General features: G+C 43.5%; 1 protein-coding gene across 2 annotated transcripts in view; it reads left to right on the plus strand.

Moving 5' to 3' along the window:
- LOC110535110 (collagen alpha-1(XXVII) chain B) overlaps positions 1 to 18,070 on the plus strand; it is a 99,427-nt gene that overhangs the window by 31,113 nt on the left and 50,244 nt on the right. For both annotated transcript variants that reach the window (XM_036936283.1, XM_036936284.1), the window contains 5 exons: positions 487 to 540; positions 7,648 to 7,701; positions 8,006 to 8,059; positions 15,689 to 15,733; positions 17,422 to 17,475. In XM_036936283.1, coding sequence (XP_036792178.1) covers positions 487 to 540; positions 7,648 to 7,701; positions 8,006 to 8,059; positions 15,689 to 15,733; positions 17,422 to 17,475 — 261 coding nt within the window. The remainder of the gene's footprint in view (positions 1 to 486; positions 541 to 7,647; positions 7,702 to 8,005; positions 8,060 to 15,688; positions 15,734 to 17,421; positions 17,476 to 18,070) is intronic.

Here is an 18,070-nt window from a genome sequence, read left to right on the forward strand (position 1 = left end):
TTGGAATGTATGTTCTGTTGAATGGGGCCCATTTGGAATGTATGTTCTGTTGAATGGGGCCCATTTGGAATGTATGTTCTGTTGAATGGGGCTCATTTGAAATGTATGTTCTGTTGAATGGGGCCCATTTGGAATGTATGTTCTGTTGAATGGGGCCCACTTGGAATGTATGTTCTGTTGTATGGGGCCCCCTTGGAATGTATTTTCCTTTTCCCCAAGAGGACTTATCCTTTACCATTAATTACCAGGGGTTGAACAGTTAAACAGTGAAATGTCTACAGGCAGTAAGATTACTCAGACAGTGATGGATATAGAAGCATCCCCACCTCCTTTACGAAACCACAAAGTTTTTGAAGCATATACATGAGCCAATACATGAACACACTGTCACACTCCCTTCGTACTGAAACACGTGTATGGTAGATTAACCTGTTTTTCTCCTCAATCTTCATTTAATCTCAACATTGTGTCTTCCTGTTTTTGTAGGGTCCTCCTGGTCCACACGGAAACCCAGGTCGCCCCGGCCCGCCTGGACTCAAGGTATGTGTTCAGTAGATCAATTATGATCCATAGGTGTTTTGGGGGCCACATGTGGCCATATTAGAGGGCCAATATAGAGACGGGTATTGGTGATAGTGTATGTGCTGTATATAGTGGTAACATTATTTCCATGTAGATCCTGTGATTCCATATGAAACGCTATGGCGGTCATGTCCTCTTTGAACTGTGCCTGTGTCAGTACTCATGAAGACAGAGTGAAAGCACAGTGGTTAATTCATAGCTGTGTTCGAATACTCATACTAACTGCACTAACAGTACTATTTGTGCTGTACTGTAAATGTAGTATGTAGTATGCTTACTGGTCATACTATGGATATAGTTAGTATGCCAAAAACACTATTTCTGTGCTTTTAATGGGCCATAATGGAATTCTTCAGAAAATGGCCGTTGCTTAATCAGTGGTTAATCCATGTCTTCTAAAACACCACCAGTCAACTGTGGCGGCAGATAGGCTAGTGGTTAAGAGTATTGGGCCAGTAACCGGCAGATAGGCTAGTGGTTAAGAGTGTTGGGCCAGTAGCTGGCAGATAGGCTAGTGGTTAAGAGTGTTGGGCCAGTAGCTGGCAGATAGGCTAGTGGTTAAGAGTGTTGGGCCAGTAGCTGGCAGATAGGCTAGTGGTTAAGAGTATTGGGCCAGTAGCTGGCAGATAGGCTAGTGGTTAAGAGTGCTGGGCCAGTAGCTGGCAGATAGGCTAGTGGTTAAGAGTGTTGGGCCAGTAACCGGCAGAGTGTTGGGCCAGTAACTGTCAGATAGGCTAGTGGTTAAGAGTATTGGGCCAGTAACCGGCAGATAGGCTAGTGGTTAAGAGTGTTGGGCCAGTAACCGGCAGAGTGTTGGGCCAGTAACTGTCAGATAGGCTAGTGGTTAAGAGTATTGGGCCAGTAACCGGCAGATAGGCTAGTGGTTAAGAGTATTGGGCCAGTAACCGGCAGATAGGCTAGTGGTTAAGAGTATTGGGCCAGTAACCGGCAGATAGGCTAGTGGTTAAGAGTATTGGGCCAGTAACCGGCAGATAGGATATTGGTGAAGGGTGTTGGGCCAGTAACCGGCAGATAGGCTATTGGTTAAGAGTGTTGGGCCAGTAACTGTCAGATAGGCTAGTGGTTAAGAGTGTTGGGCCAGTAACTGGCAGATAGGCCAGTGGTTAAGAGTGTTGGGCCAATAACCGGGAGATAGGCTAGTGGTTAAGAGTGTTGGGCCAGTAACTGGCAGATAGGCTAGTGGTTAAGAGTATTGGGCCAGTAATCGTCAGATAGGCTAGTGGTTAAGAGTGTTGGGCCAGTAACCGGCAGATAGGCTAGTGGTTAAGAGTATTGGGCCAGTAACTGGCAGATAGGCTAGTGGTTAAGAGTGTTGGGCCAGTAACTGGCAGATAGGCTAGTGGTTAAGAGTATTGGGCCAGTAACCAGCAGATAGGCTAGTGGTTAAGAGTGTTGGGCCAGTAACCGGCAGATAGGCTAGTGGTTAAGAGTATTGGGCCAGTAACCAGCAGATAGGCTATTGGTTATTAAGAGTGTTGGGCCAGTAGCTGGCAGATAGGCTATTGGTTTAGAGTGTTGGGCAAGTAACCGGCAGATAGGCTAGTGGTCGCTGGTTTGAATCCCCCAGCTGACTAGGTGAAAAATCTGTTAATTTGCCCTTGAGCAAGGCACTTAACCCTAATTGCTCCTGTTAGGTGCTCTGGATAAGAGTGTCTGCTAAATGACCCCCCAAAACTATATGACTGCACTTACACAGAGATGAAAAGCAGGTGGTTTATTTTCTGGTTGTAAATTTTAAGAGGAACAATTAAAAACCTTTTTTTTTTTACTTGCAAATGAGGTGTCAAGTGTAAGTGCAATTCTAAAAGTTTCCACTGAAAAATAATTGTCAGTTGGACAATGAAATGAATAGAGTGTTCACAAGTGTAGATGTTGGCAACAGCTACAACCTCCTTTCCCTAGTCCTGTACCTGAGTACCTGCTGAAATTGGCCTGGTGCATTCAGGTGGAGACTCTTTCATCATAGGCAAACAGGACAACGTCATAAACTGCAAGAGGGCATTCATAAAAGTTACCCATAATGCAGGGTTTGTTCAGAAGCCCAGTGTGTGTAAAATTATTTCCCTTTGATCCAATTCCTTTGAACGAACACATATGTTACTACTGGTTGCAAATGTTTCTGTGTTAGTCCTTGAATGGCCCAATTAACATGTCGAGGGCCAGGTTGTTTTCCTTTCCACCTGGCCAGTAAAAACCATGGGCTCTAGTTATATTTAAAGGGCCCTGAGTTTTTCTGGGTCAGATCAAGTGGTCAGTGAAAAACTCCTGGTCCTATGTATGAGTGAGATTTAGTATTATATGCGTTTAACGTTTTTATGGTACAGTATTTAAGATTAGAAAGCAATCACTTCCCAGTACCCTAGACTACAGCAGTAGTCATACAGCATCCCACTACTGCCTGAAAAGGACAAGGAATGTGCCTGGTCACTCATATTAATGGACTCTGTCTTGTGTAAATACAATTGTTGTGTGTGAACCCATTCACTCCCTCACACTACAGGCCGGCATGTAAACTGTAATTCTTCACCTTTGTGTGATTAAACAGCATAACTTTGCAGAGAATGTATAAATGCACCTTTACATCAAGCAATTGTGTGTGTATCTGATCACTACCGTTAACTAACAGTGGGTACTGTAGTCCTACATGTAAACTCCAGTGCTTGAGTTCTGATTGCCATGTCAGAGAACATGTAAATACACACGCACACACACGCACACGCACACACACACACACACGCACGCACGCACGCACGCACGCCCGCACGCGCGCACGCACACACACACACACACACACACAGAGACAATTTCACATGCATCATATGCTACTTCTAATCTGCTCTTTATTGTTACACTTAGAAAAAAATAGTTATTCGACTGTCCCAATACGGTAACACTTTTTGGTACCAGGTAGAACCCTTTTGGGTTCCGTATAACACTCTCTGTGGAAAGGGAACCAACCAACAGGGTTCTACCTGGAACCAAAAAGGGTTCTTTGAGTGTACTGTTATCATTATCTATGCTGATGCCTAGTCACTTTACCCTGCCTTTATGTACATATACACCTCAAATATATCGTATCCCTGGACATTGATCTGGTGCTGCTACTCCTTGTATTTAGCTCCACATTGATCTGGTACTGGTACTCCCTGTATATAGCTCCACATTGATCTGGTACTCCCTGTATATAGCTCCACATTGATCTGGTACTGATACTCCCTGTATATAGCTCCACATTGATCTGGTACTCCCTGTATATAGCTCCACATTGATCTGGTACTGGTACTCCCTGTATATAGCTCCACATTGATCTGGTACTCCTTGTATATAGCTCCACATTGATCTGGTACTCCCTGTATATGGCTCCACATTGATCTGGTACCTCCTGTATATAGCTCCACATTGATCTGGTACTCCCTGTATATAGCTCCACATCGATCTGGTACCTCCTGTATATAGCTCCACATTGATCTGGTACTCCCTGTATATAGCTCCACATTGATCTGGTACTCCTTGTATATAGCTCCACATTGATCTGGTACTCCCTGTATATAGCTCCACATTGATCTGATACTGGTACTCCCTATATAAAGCTCCACATTGATCTGGTACTGGTACTCCCTGTATATAGCTCCACATTGATCTGGTACTCCCTATATAAAGCTCCACATTGATCTGGTACTCCCTGTATATAGCTCCACATTGATCTGTACTGGTACTCCCTACATAAAGCTCCACATTGATCTGGTACTCCCTATATAAAGCTCCACATTGATCTGATACTCCCTGTATATAGCTCCACATTGATCTGGTATTCCCTGTATATAGCTCCACATTGATCTGGTACTGGTACTCCCTATATAAAGCTCCACATTGATCTGGTACTCCCTGTATATAGCTCCACATTGATCTGGTACTGGTACTCCCTATATAAAGCTCCACATTGATCTGGTACTCCCTGTATATAGCTCCACATTGATCTGGTACTCCCTGTATATAGCTCCACATTGATCTGTACTGGTACTCCCTACATAAAGCTCCACATTGATCTGGTACTCCCTATATAAAGCTCCACATTGATCTGGTACTCCCTGTATATAGCTCCACATTGATCTGGTATTCCCTGTATATAGCTCCACATTGATCTGGTACTGGTACTCCCTATATAAAGCTCCACATTGATCTGGTACTCCCTGTATATAGCTCCACATTGATCTGGTACTGGTACTCCCTATATAAAGCTCCACATTGATCTGGTACTCCCTGTATATAGCTCCACATTGATCTGGTACTGGTACTCCCTGTATATAGCTCCACATTGATCTGGTACTGATACTCCCTGTATATAGCTCCACATTGATCTGGTACTCCCTGTATATAGCTCCACATTGATCTGGTACTGGTACTCCCTGTATATAGCTCCACATTGATCTGGTACTCCTTGTATATAGCTCCACATTGATCTGGTACTCCCTGTATATGGCTCCACATTGATCTGGTACCTCCTGTATATAGCTCCACATTGATCTGGTACTCCCTGTATATAGCTCCACATCGATCTGGTACCTCCTGTATATAGCTCCACATTGATCTGGTACTCCCTGTATATAGCTCCACATTGATCTGGTACTCCTTGTATATAGCTCCACATTGATCTGGTACTCCCTGTATATAGCTCCACATTGATCTGATACTGGTACTCCCTATATAAAGCTCCACATTGATCTGGTACTGGTACTCCCTGTATATAGCTCCACATTGATCTGGTACTCCCTATATAAAGCTCCACATTGATCTGGTACTCCCTGTATATAGCTCCACATTGATCTGTACTGGTACTCCCTACATAAAGCTCCACATTGATCTGGTACTCCCTATATAAAGCTCCACATTGATCTGGTACTCCCTGTATATAGCTCCACATTGATCTGGTATTCCCTGTATATAGCTCCACATTGATCTGGTACTGGTACTCCCTATATAAAGCTCCACATTGATCTGGTACTCCCTGTATATAGCTCCACATTGATCTGGTACTGGTACTCCCTATATAAAGCTCCACATTGATCTGGTACTCCCTGTATATAGCTCCACATTGATCTGGTACTGGTACTCCCTGTATATAGCTCCACATTGATCTGGTACTGGTACTCCCTGTATTTTGCTCCATCCTTGTGTGTTTTATTCCTCGTGTTACTATTTTTATAAGGAAATCTAATAAATTAAACTCTGTATTGTTGAGAAGGGCTCGTAAAACAAGCATTTCACAGTAAAGTATACCTGTTGTATTCAGCGCAAGTGGGAATAACTTTTTACTGTAACTCATATATACTGTAATATTGAGTAGGCTCTTTAAGTTGAGGTATATGCGAGATATCAACATCTGTGCTTTGACGAAGCAGTTTGCTTCAAAATACAACAGTAATAAATACTATCTAGGGGAATCAAGTCGCTGTCCTGAACCTTTATTCAAGATTTCAGAAATCTACAGTCGTGGCCAAATGTTTTGAGAATGACAGAAATATTATGCTGTCAAATGTTATGCTGTCAATTAACTTCTGGGCCACATCCTGACTGATGGCAGTCCATTCTTGCATAATAAATTCTTGGAGTTGGTCAGAATTTGTGGGGTTTTGTTTGTCCGCCTCTTGAGGATTAACCACAAATTCTCAATGGGATTACGGTCTGGGAAGTTTCCTGGCCAGGAACCCAAAATATCTATGTTTTGTTCCCGAGCACCTTATGGCAAGGTGCTCCATCATGCTGGAAAAGGCCTTGTTCGTCACCAAACTGTTCCTGGATGGTTGGGAGAAGTTGCTCTCGGAGGATGTGTTGGTACCATTCTTTATTCATGGCTGTGTTCTTAGGCAAAATTGTGAGTGAGCCCACTCCCTTGGCTGAGATGCAACCCCACACATGAATGATCTCAGGATGCTTTACTGTTGGCATGACACAGAACTGATGGTAGCGCTCACCATGTCTTCTCCAGACAAGCTTTTTTCCGGATGCCCCAAACAATCAGAAAGGGGATTCATCAGAGAAAATGACTTTACCCCAGTCCTCAGCAGTCCAATCCCTGTACCTTTTGCAGAATTATCAGTCTGTCCCTGATGTTTTTCCTGGAGAGAAGTGACTTCTTTGCTGCCCTTCTTGACACCAGGCCATCCTCCAAAAGTCTTTGCCTTACTGTGCGTGCAGATGCACTCACACCTGCCTGCTGCCATTCCTGAGCAAGTTCTGTACTGGTGGTGCCCCGAACCCGCAGCTGAATCAACTTTAGGAAATGATCCTGGCGCTTGCTGGACTTTCTGGTGCACCCTGAAGCCTTCTTCACAACAATTGAACCGCTCTCCTTGAAGTTCTTGATGATCCGATAAATGGTTGATTTAGGTGCAATCTTACTGGCAGCAATATCCTTGCCTGTGAAGCCCTTTTTGTGCAAAGCAATGATGACGGCACGTGTTTCCTTGCAGGTAACCATGGATGACAGAGGAAGAACAATAATTCCAAGCACCACCCTCCTTTTGAAGCTTCCAGTCTGTTATTCAAACTCAATCAGCATGAATCAGCAGTGATCTTCAGCCTTGTCCTCGTCAACACTCACACCTGTTTTAACGAGAGAATCACTGACATGATGTCAGCTGGTCCTTTTCTGACAGGGCTGAAATGCAGTGAAAATGTTTTTTTGGGATTCAGTTCATTTGCATGGCAAAGAGTGACTTTGCAATGAATTGCAATTCATCTGATCACTCTTCATAACATTCTGGAGTATATGCAAATTGCCATCATACAAACTGAGGCAGCAGACTTTGTGAAAATTAATATTTGTGTCATTCTCAAAACTTTTGGCCACGACTGTACATCTGTTCAGTATTTGGAGACTAATGCCATAAGTGGAGAATCAGGGGAATCTGACTACTAAACAGTTTATTTCTCTGTCTCTCTCTCTGTGTCTCTGTTTCTCTCTCTCTGTCTCTGTTTCTCTCCGTGTGTGTGTGTGTGTGTGTGTGTGTGTGTGTGTGTGTGTGTGTGTGTACTCTGTTCCAGGGACGGAAAGGAGACCCTGGCCTTTCACCGGGCAGAGCTCCAAAAGGAGAGAGAGTGAGTATCTTGTGTTTCAGTGTTCTTTAAAACGGCTAACCTAATAACACGGGATAATGTAATAATTCAATATTATAATAAGTTATCTGTAACAGAGAATCATATCATTGAGCTTTTGTCATTGAGAGTTACTCAACAAATTGGAAACACATTTTGCAATAGCCCAATTTTCAATATTGTCCGATATGACCTAATGTGTTAGCTGGCAAGTAGCAAGTAATGTAGTAGAGACGTGTTTCATGTACATGAAGAGTATGAAGTTGACTTGTAACTGTATGTACATCTCTAATTCTGATCTGTCTAGGGAGACCGTGGTGCTTCAGGACCTCTTGGACTGACTGGTCAAGTTGGTAGAAAGGTAGGAGACCCTTAATCCTGCCATGCTCACGTTACTCTATGAATCAGACTCTTTGAATGAGTACAGTAGACCACATTGAAGGGCACTAAATCCTAGGCTACATCCTGCCTGCCCACTCCTACATCTCTTTTGAGCTGTGTTCAGCAGGAATATCAAAGAGGACTGGTTAGGAGGGCTGAAAACAAGAGCATTCTTTTTTTTTTTTTCAAATGATGTTTATTCTCTTATTTGGAGAAGAGCCTATCATAGTGAAGGCGTAGTAGTCCTGTACGTTTAGAGTGGTTCAGACAGACTCTTCTTCAGGACTCTGGAGACTCTGGATTGGAATGGAATAGCTGGGTTGTGACATCATCACTAATGGCTTCCAACACAAGGAGGGCGATTGAGGAGAGTCTTTTTTTGGGTGGGAACCTTTCACAGTTGGAATCACGCTTTCACTCCATGCAGCTCAAAATGTTATGTCATTGCCTCTCTTTGACAACCGTTCTCAACAGTATTCTGCAGCTACTATGTTTAGTAACTGACATTTTGTTACGGCTTCAGCTGCTTTGGTGCACTGCCTCAAATCAACACGTCCAAACTGAGGATGAGGATCCTTATTCAGTCATTTTCTAGGATGCTCATTTATTTGACGGTTAGTCACACGTGTCAGTATTTCAGGGGTTTACCAGGCTGCCAGAGCTGTTTTGTGTGTTTGATTACTTCAGACCTGGCCTTGCCCTGGGCATGTAACACAGCTTAATCACACATGTCCCATGGGAGACTATTACACACACTCAGGTGGGAAGAAGGACATCTGCTCCGTGCCCCATGCTGCCTTGCAGCAAACACATGTTTTTCATTACCAGAAAATCAAATATTAAAAGCTGGTGGGAAAAGACTTGGAGACACTATCTCTCCTAAATTACTGCTGGCAGGCAGTGTATCATTGGGTTATTCCACACATGATCCACTGCCAGAGAGAGAAGAAAAACAGAAACTCTGAGCACAATACAGAAATGTAAGTCCAGAGATATACAACTAGGGGTGCTTTAGGTCTCCAACCAACCAGTGCAGACCTGGGTTCAAATCATATGTTTTCTTTCAAAAACTTTTAAGTGTTTGATTGATTCTGCCTCAAGTGCCAGATTGCCGGCGTTTGCACTTTTGGGGCTATTCCAGAATGTTTTTTGAAAGAAAACAAAAACTATTTAAACCCAGAGCTGAACTGGTGCTAATTAAAAATGACCACCGTCTCCCTAATGATGATGAGCTTTGTTTAGCAACATGCAGTCCGTTTTGGACCCATTTGTATGAGAGCAGTAAAGTCTAAACCTGGCGTAGAAACAACAGCTACGCCATAGGACCGGCTGGCGCTGAAAGACCATCTGGCTTAGGCTCCAGTCAAGGTTGTTTCATTCACTACAGTAAAATAGAGGGTCTCTTTCAGCTGTCCATGTGTGTGCATACTAAATGGCACCCTATTCCCAATGTAGTGCACTACTTTTGACCAGAACCCACATAGGGAATAGGGAGCCATTTGGGATGCACCCTGTATGATGTGCGTAATGGAAGAAATAGTTTATGGGAAAATAGAGTCTCTTTCTTCCATTAAAGAGCTGAATGATGGTAATTGCAGCTTCTCTCTAAGTGTGGACAGAGGTTATGTGACTGTTACATCCCTCTAACGAATGTACTGTAGGGGTTAGTGACTGTTACATCCCTCTAACGAATGTACTGTAGGGGTTAGTGACTGTTACATCCCTCTAACTAATGTACTGTAGGGGTTAGTGACTGTTACATCCCTCTAACTAATGTACTGTAGGGGTTAGTGACTGTTACATCCCTCTAACTAATGTACTGTAGGGGGGTGGGTGTCCAGCTGGGGAATATTTTATCGCTTACTCACTATTGTCAGCATGAGAAACCTCAGAATTATGCTGGGATGTAGCTGTTATGTGTTTAGTTTAGTTACCAAGGCCAACACATAGACATCTCACTATTTTGTGGTCACTGACTGTGTTCTACAGTACCCTGTAATCTCACTGACTGTGTTCTACAGTACCCTGTAATCTCACTGACTGTGTTCTACAGTACCCTGTAACCTCACTGACTGTGTTATACAGTACCCTGTAACCTAACTGACTGTGTTCTACAGTACCCTGTAACCTAACTGATTGTGTTCTACAGTACCCTGTAACCTCACTGACTGTGTTCTACAGTACCCTGTAACCGCACTGACTGTGTTCTACAGTACCCTGTAACCTCACTGACTGTGTTCTACAGTACCCTGTAACCTCACTGACTGTGTTCTACAGTACCCTGTAACCTCACTGACTGTGTTCTACAGTACCCTGTAACCTCACTGACTGTGTTCTACAGTACCCTGTAACCTCACTGACTGTGTTCTACAGTACCCTGTAACCTCACTGACTGTGTTCTACAGTACCCTGTAACCTCACTGACTGTGTTCTACAGTACCCTGTAACCTCATTGACTGTGTTCTACAGTACCCTGTAACCTCACTGACTGTGTTCTACAGTACCCTGTAACCTCACTGACTGTGTTCTACAGTACCCTGTAACTTCACTGACTGTGTTCTACAGTACCCTGTAACCTCACTGACTGTGTTCTACAGTACCCTGTAACCTCACTGACTGTGTTCTACAGTACCCTGTAACCTCACTGACTGTGTTCTACAGTACCCTGTAACCTCACTGACTGTGTTCTACAGTACCCTGTAACCTCACTGACTGTGTTCTACTGTACGTACAGTACCCTGTATTCTCAACAGCTGTGTGGGCACTTGCTCCCTGTGCCTCTTGAAGTTTTACCCCTTGGCCTTGTCCCTGGCCTGGGGCCAGACAGAGTTTGTGTCTTCCTCTCCCTCTGTGGGAAACATGTAAAATATATCATGGGCCAAGGTAACCCTGCAGTCAGACAGACAGAGTCAGCGGTTGGGCTAGTAAATCAGAAGAGGCCGGTGGGGAAACTGACACACTGTGGAGAGCATTACCAGCCTTGGACCTGGATGTAGTGGAGCGGTGTGTGTGTGTGTGTGTGTGTGTGTGTGTGTGTGTGTGTGTGTGTTTGTGTGTGTGTGTTTGTGTGTGTGTGTGTGTGTGTGTGTGTGTGTGTGTGTGTGTGTGTGTGTGTGTGTGTGTGTGTGTGCGCGTGTGTGTGCGCGTGTGTGTGTGAATACGTGAATGGTAGCATGCTTGCTCACATGCGTCTGGACTCTGCTCTTTCCACTGCCATCCCAGCCATGATATCATTGGCATATTGAAATTGCTCTGATGTTTATTAGACACTAGCTGAGTCTTTTTTCTCCTAGACTTTCCCTTCATATTCCTGGCTATAGGTAATGGTCTGACACGTTTGGTGGATGGGCCTTGGTTAGGTTTCCTATTTGTTCAGGAGAGAATGGCATTGGTGTAAGGGTGTAATTTGTGCAAAATGGCATATTTTCTACTAATCTCTGTCACAGTTAATATTGTAACATGGGGATGAAAGACATGAGAACATGAAGCCAGTTTCTCATTTATAATGAAAGAATCCAAAGGAAATAATATTATCTGTCTGCCAAAGTCATTTTACTGCTTCATACAAGATGGGAGAGATTAGACCTTGTGGCGTGCATGTACAACTGTGGATCATGGTCAAGACCCTGCCTCGTTCCTGTATATTATTATATTTATGATAAAGTAGTGTTTTCTTTGATGTTCTCTAAACCGGGAGCAAATGGCTGTGTACACTGCTCGGGACTATGTGTTCAGGCACATACTTCTCCTCCAATACAGTTTATAGCAACAGATACTACAAGGCTATTTGAATCACATTATTCAACTAACTGGGCTTATGTTCACTTCACATTCGGACTGAAATACGCCTTCAATGGCACACATGTAGACAGGGAGCTTCAGATCAGAGACTGCTCCTCTGTCTCTCTGGCAGGGAGGCTCAGATCAGAGACTGCTCCTCTGTCTCTCTGGCAGGGAGCCTCAGATCAGAGACTGCAGCATTTCTCTCCTCGGTGCTCAGCTGTATGTCACTGGCTCTGGAGCCCAGACATATTCTTCCCTCCTTTCCCTTCTCCATGGACGTGCATTGGCTCCTTCCTTGTCCTCATAAGGCTACGGTCAAAAGTTGTAGCGCTATACAGGGAATAGGGTGCCATTGACTCTGCACCAGTGAACTGGGCAGTAAAGACCTAATATAGTGTATTTCGGTCTTCAGGTGGTGCTTGATTGGTAGCAGGGACAGAAAAAAATCCAGGCCTCTGTTTACGAATCACCTGTAAGATAACGGCTTGGCTGCATAGAAGTATCTCATAATGTCTGTATGTAAACTGTAGGAGATGGCGTTTGGAACTGCATGCTGTGGTGGGTGGTCTGTATGTAAACTGTAGGAGATAGCAAATATATACACACATATACACACATATATATACACACACATATACACACATACAGTATATCACAAAAGTGAGTACACCCCTCACATTTTTGTAAATATTTGAGTATATCTTTTCATGTGACAACACTGAAGAAATTACACTTTGCTACAATGTAAAGTAGTGAGTGTACAGCTTGTATAACAGTGTAAATTTGCTGTCCCCTCAAAATAACTCAACACACAGCCATTAATGTCTAAACCACTGGCAACAAAAGTGAGTACACCCCTAAGTGAAAATGTCCAAATTGGGCCCAATTAGCCATTTTCCCTCCCCGGTGTCATGTCACTCGTTAGTGTTACAAGGTCTCAGGTGTGAATGGGGAGCAGGTGTGTTTGGTGTCATCGCTCTCACACTCCCTCATACTGACTGGTCACTGGAAGTTCAACATGGCACCTCATGGCAAAGAACTCTCTGAGGATCTGAAAAAAGAATTGTTGATCTACATAAAGATGGCCTGGGCTATAAGAAGATTGCCAAGACCCTGAAACTGAGCTGCAGCACGGTGGCCAAGACCATACAGCGGTTTAACTGGACAGGTTCCACTCAGAACAGGCCTCGCCATGGTCGACCAAATAAGTTGAGTGCACGTGCTCAGCGTCATATCCAGAGGTTGTCTTTGGGAAATAGACGTATGAGTACTGCCAGCATTGCTGCAGAGGTTGAAGGGGTGGGGGGTCAGCCTGTCAATGCTCAGACCATACTCTGTACACTACATCAAATTGGTCTGCATGGCTGTCGTCCCAGAAGGAAGCCTCTTCTAAAGATGATGCACAAGAAAGCCCGCAAACAGTTTGCTGAAGACAAGCAGACTAAGGACATGGATTACTGGAACCATGTCCTGTGGTCTGATGAGACCAAGATAAACTTATTTGGTTCAGATGGTGTCAAGCGTGTGTGGCGGCAACCAGGTGAGGAGTACAAAGACAAGTGTGTCTTGCCTACAGTCAAGCATGTTGGTGGGAGTGTCATGGTCTGGGGCTGCATGAGTCCTGCCGGCACTGGGGAGCTACAGTTCATTGAGGGAACCATGAATGCCAACATGTACTGTGACATACTGAGACTGGGCCGCAGGGCAGTATTCCAACATGATAACGACCCCAAACACACCTCCAAGATGACCACTGCCTTGCTAAAGAAGCTGAGGGTATGTGATGGACTGGCCAAGCATATCTCCAGACCTAAACCCTATTGAGCATCTGTGGGGCATCCTCAAATGGAAGGTGGAGGAGTGCAAGGTCTCTAACATCCACCAGCTCCGTGATGTCGTCATGGAGGAGTGGAAGAGGACTCCAATGGCAACCTGCGAAGCTCTGGTGAACTCCATGCCCAAGAGGGTTAAGGCAGTGCTGGAATATGATGGTGGCCACACAAAATATTGACGCTTTGGGCCCAATTTGGACATTTTCACTTAGGGGTGTACTCACTTTTGTTGCCAGCAGTTTAGACATTAATGGCTGTGTGTTGAGTTATTTTGAGGGGACAGCAAATTTACACTGTTATACAAGCTGTACACTCACTACTTTACATGTAGCAAAGTGTCATTTCTTCAGTGTTGTCACATGAAAAGATATACTCAAATATTTACAAAAATGTGAGGGGTGTACTTACTTTTGTGATATACTGTATATATACAGTATATCGGGGCGGCAGGGTAGCCTAGTGGTTAGAGCGTTGGACTAGTAACCGGAAGGTTGCAAGTTAAATCCCCGAGCTGACGAGGTACCAATCTGTCGTTCTGCCCCTGAACAGGCAGTTAACCCACTGTTCCTAGGCCGTCATTGAAAATAAGAATTTGTTCTTAACTGACTTGCCTAGTTAAATAAAGGTAAAATAAAAATAAATAAATTATACACACACATATATATACACACATATATATATACACACACATATACACACATATATATCCAAATAAACACACATATATACACATATATATATACACACACACATATACACACATATATACACACACATATATATACACACATATATATATATAAATATATATATATATATATATATATATATATATATATATATATATATATATACACACACACACATATACACACATATATATATACACACACATATATATATATATATATATATACACATATACATACACACACTTATACACAGACACTTATACACACACACTTATACTCACACAAATATATAAACATATATACACGCACAAATACACACACACACATACATACATAGAGGACGCGACTAGGGATGCTGTTTGGGCCGGCAGCCTTGCGAAGGTTAACACGTTTAAATGTTTTACTCACTTTGGCTATTGTGAAGGAGAGCCCGCAGGTTTTGGTAACGGGCTGTGTCGTTGGCACTGTATTGTCCTCAAAGCGAGCAAAGAAGTTGTTTAGTTTGTCTGGGAGCAAGACATCGTGGTCCGCGATGGGGCTGGTTTTCTTTTTGTAGTCTTTAATTGACTGTAGACTCTGCCATATAACTCTTGTGTCTGAGCCGTTGAATTGTGACTCTACTTTGTCCATACTGACACTTAGCTTGTTTGATTGCCTTGCGGAGGGAATAGCTACACTGTTTGTATTCGGTCATGTTTCCGGTCGCCTTGCCCTGATTAAAAGCAGTGGATCGAGCTTTCAGTTTTGCGCGAATGCTGCCATCAATCCACGGTTTCTGGTTGGGGAAGGTTTTAATGGTCACTGTGGGTAGAACATCACCGATGCACTTGCTAATAAACTCACTCACCGAATCAGTGTATACATCGATGTTGTTCGGCGCTATCCGGCACATATCCCAGTCCACGTGATCGAAGCAATCTTGAAGCGTGTGAGGTGAGGAGTCTCCTCCAGTAAACATACAGTAATTAAACACAGGGAAACACTCTGACATGATTTCAGCTCCACACAGTGTGTGTGTGTGTTCTTACATAACAGAACCTTGAGATTTTCAAGGAACTCTTTGATCAAAAACTCCTCCTCTATATTATTTCCATCCTTTCCTCTTCTCAGAACTTTGTTAATGTTCCACTGGTCTCTGATTGACTACATGTGAGTCAGTGTCTTGTTTCTATGGTAACTGAACTTAGTAACTGAAATTAAGCATAGCATATCGGTGCTATTCATATCCCTGATATGAGGAGTTATGTGATCCTTATCATATCTATACAAAGTTTTCAAACTGTATTGTTCCTCTCTCTGCAGGGACAGAAAGGCCATCCAGGTCCTGCTGGTCAACCAGGAGATTCTGTGAGTATTCTGTTCTATCATATGGTATCAATAACTTCTGCTAACGATACATGAACATAGGATAGCTCAGAATGTGGTCTGGTAAAGTCCTATTACAGATTGGGCAGCTTCCGCAAAGCACTGTTACATGAAACGTATTCTCATGAGTAACAGCTTCATATAGTTTTGCTTGTTTCAGTAGTTATTTTAACTGCCTTCTTTCTGTGTCTTTGAACTGGTATTAATGTGTCGGTCTTCCTGACTGCGTCCTCGGTCGAATATATACAGGTTAAGAAACATTCCATACAGCAGCTATAGAACACTTAGCAAATTCATTGGACCAGTGCCTTTAAAATATTTTTGCAAAGTGTTATGGGGATATTAGAATCCCGTTGTCTTATCCTTCGTCATCTTCAACCTAAACTGTGTTTAAACCACTGCATACATCAGACAATAGACTCTCCATCTGTTTACCCAATGAAGCTGAAGCTATGGCTCGGCTGTCAGAACACATTGCTCCCTGAGGAACCAAACATGAATTCCTGAACAGAGAAAATAAAAGAGGGAGAGAGGGGGAGAGAGAGAGAGAGAGAGAGAGAGAGAGAGAGAGAGAGAGACAACGGGAGAGTGGGAGGGAAGGAGAGAGATAGAGAGAAGGAAAATAAATATATATATATATATATATATAGCAAGAGAGAGAGAGAGAGATCCGAGAAGAAAAATAAGGCCATTAGAAGGAGGAGGAGACTAAGCCTTGTCAGGGGAGGATGTTAAACATGAACACATTAGTTCTTAAGCAATCTTGGCCAGAGAAATTTTGTTTTTGGCAGAGCTTAAAGTGGGTCAAATAGTCTGGACAACCTAAGGTCACTTCTCCCAGGGAATCCAAAGAAATACTAAAAATAGCGTTTAGTGCGTTTACATTCACTGGAAAGAATGTGCAATGTGTAGTGTACTATCAGTACAAAGAGTCTTGAGTTCTCACTGACCACATGGCCTGAGCAGGAACATGATCTGGGCCTTAGTTAAAGGCTACACGTAGGGCCCAGAGTTGTCCCTGGTCAGGCTGATGTGATCAGGAAATGTCCTAGTGATCTAGAGTACCACTGAGACTCTTTGGCTCTTCTGTTGCTGTATGCAACACTGGGCTCTCACAGCGATGTTCGTGTTTGGGTTTTCAGTGGGAAATGAAAATGCATGATGCATTAACATCATTGCCGGTAGTCTGTAATTACATTGGTTGGCTCTCATTACAAATAAGCGGTAATGTTCCATTCATTAAAAAAAACCATGTTGTTCTTTGCATATTTTTAAAGTTTTAAAAAATTAAGTATTTAAAGTTTCATGAAGGGATTAATTGAACATTTATTTCACCACATGGAAAATATTTTAGTGAAGGAAAGCCCCATGATTAACAGATTACTACTGTACAGTAGTCCAACTGTACGTGGTTCTACCACAACGTAAAACTAACCACTGGGAGTCAGTTCAACTTTGCAGTGGCTCTCCTGCCTTCCAAACGCAGTGCTGACGAAACAAAGGGTCTTTATGAAGTGTGTAGATGGAACCCTCTCCCTGCATTTCCCCCTCTTCCTGAACTCACACTGCTTCACTCCAACGACATGGAGGCTGAGAATGGCCCCCCTCTTTCATCTCAATCCTTCTCTCTCATCTCACTCACTCCTTCTCTCCTTTCCCTCTTTCTGCAGGGCGAGCAAGGGGCAGACGGAAGCCCAGGGGCCAAAGGTTATCCTGGCAGGCAGGTGCAGTAAATCTAGTGTCGCAGTGCTGGTAAAGCAGGGCTACACACACCATACAGTACATTAACAGCTGTAAGAAAGAGAGAGGTGCTAGCTAAGGCTAAGCTAAGCAGGGCTACACACACCATACAGTACATTAACAGCTGTAAGAAAGAGAGAGGTGTTAGCTAAGGCTAAGCTAAGCAGGGCTACACACACCATACAGTACATTAACAGCTGTAAGAAAGAGAGAGGTGTTAGCTAAGGCTAAGATAAGCAGGGCTACAGTACACACAGTAAACACACTCATGTCTAGTGTTCCGGTGCTGGATAAAGCTAAGGCTAAGCGGGGCTACAGTACACACACCAAACACACTCCGCTCATAAGAGGCTAGAGTGAGGGATTGGGAGTGTAAACACTCTGGACGAGGTGGGCAGAGAGAATGAAAGGGTCTTTGAAAGAGCTGCAACACTGTAAGACTGTCAAAAGCACCTGTGGCAGGATTAGGGATATGATTCTTTGGTTTGCTGCCCCTGGATTTGCCATAGGCTTTTACTTAGTAGTCAATACCTTGACTGATCATGGAAATGCAATCAATCTGTGACTAACGTAGCTGCT

The sequence above is a fragment of the Oncorhynchus mykiss genome, chromosome 11 (genome assembly GCF_013265735.2).
Source record: "Oncorhynchus mykiss isolate Arlee chromosome 11, USDA_OmykA_1.1, whole genome shotgun sequence".
Classification (NCBI taxonomy): Eukaryota; Metazoa; Chordata; class Actinopteri; order Salmoniformes; family Salmonidae; genus Oncorhynchus; species Oncorhynchus mykiss.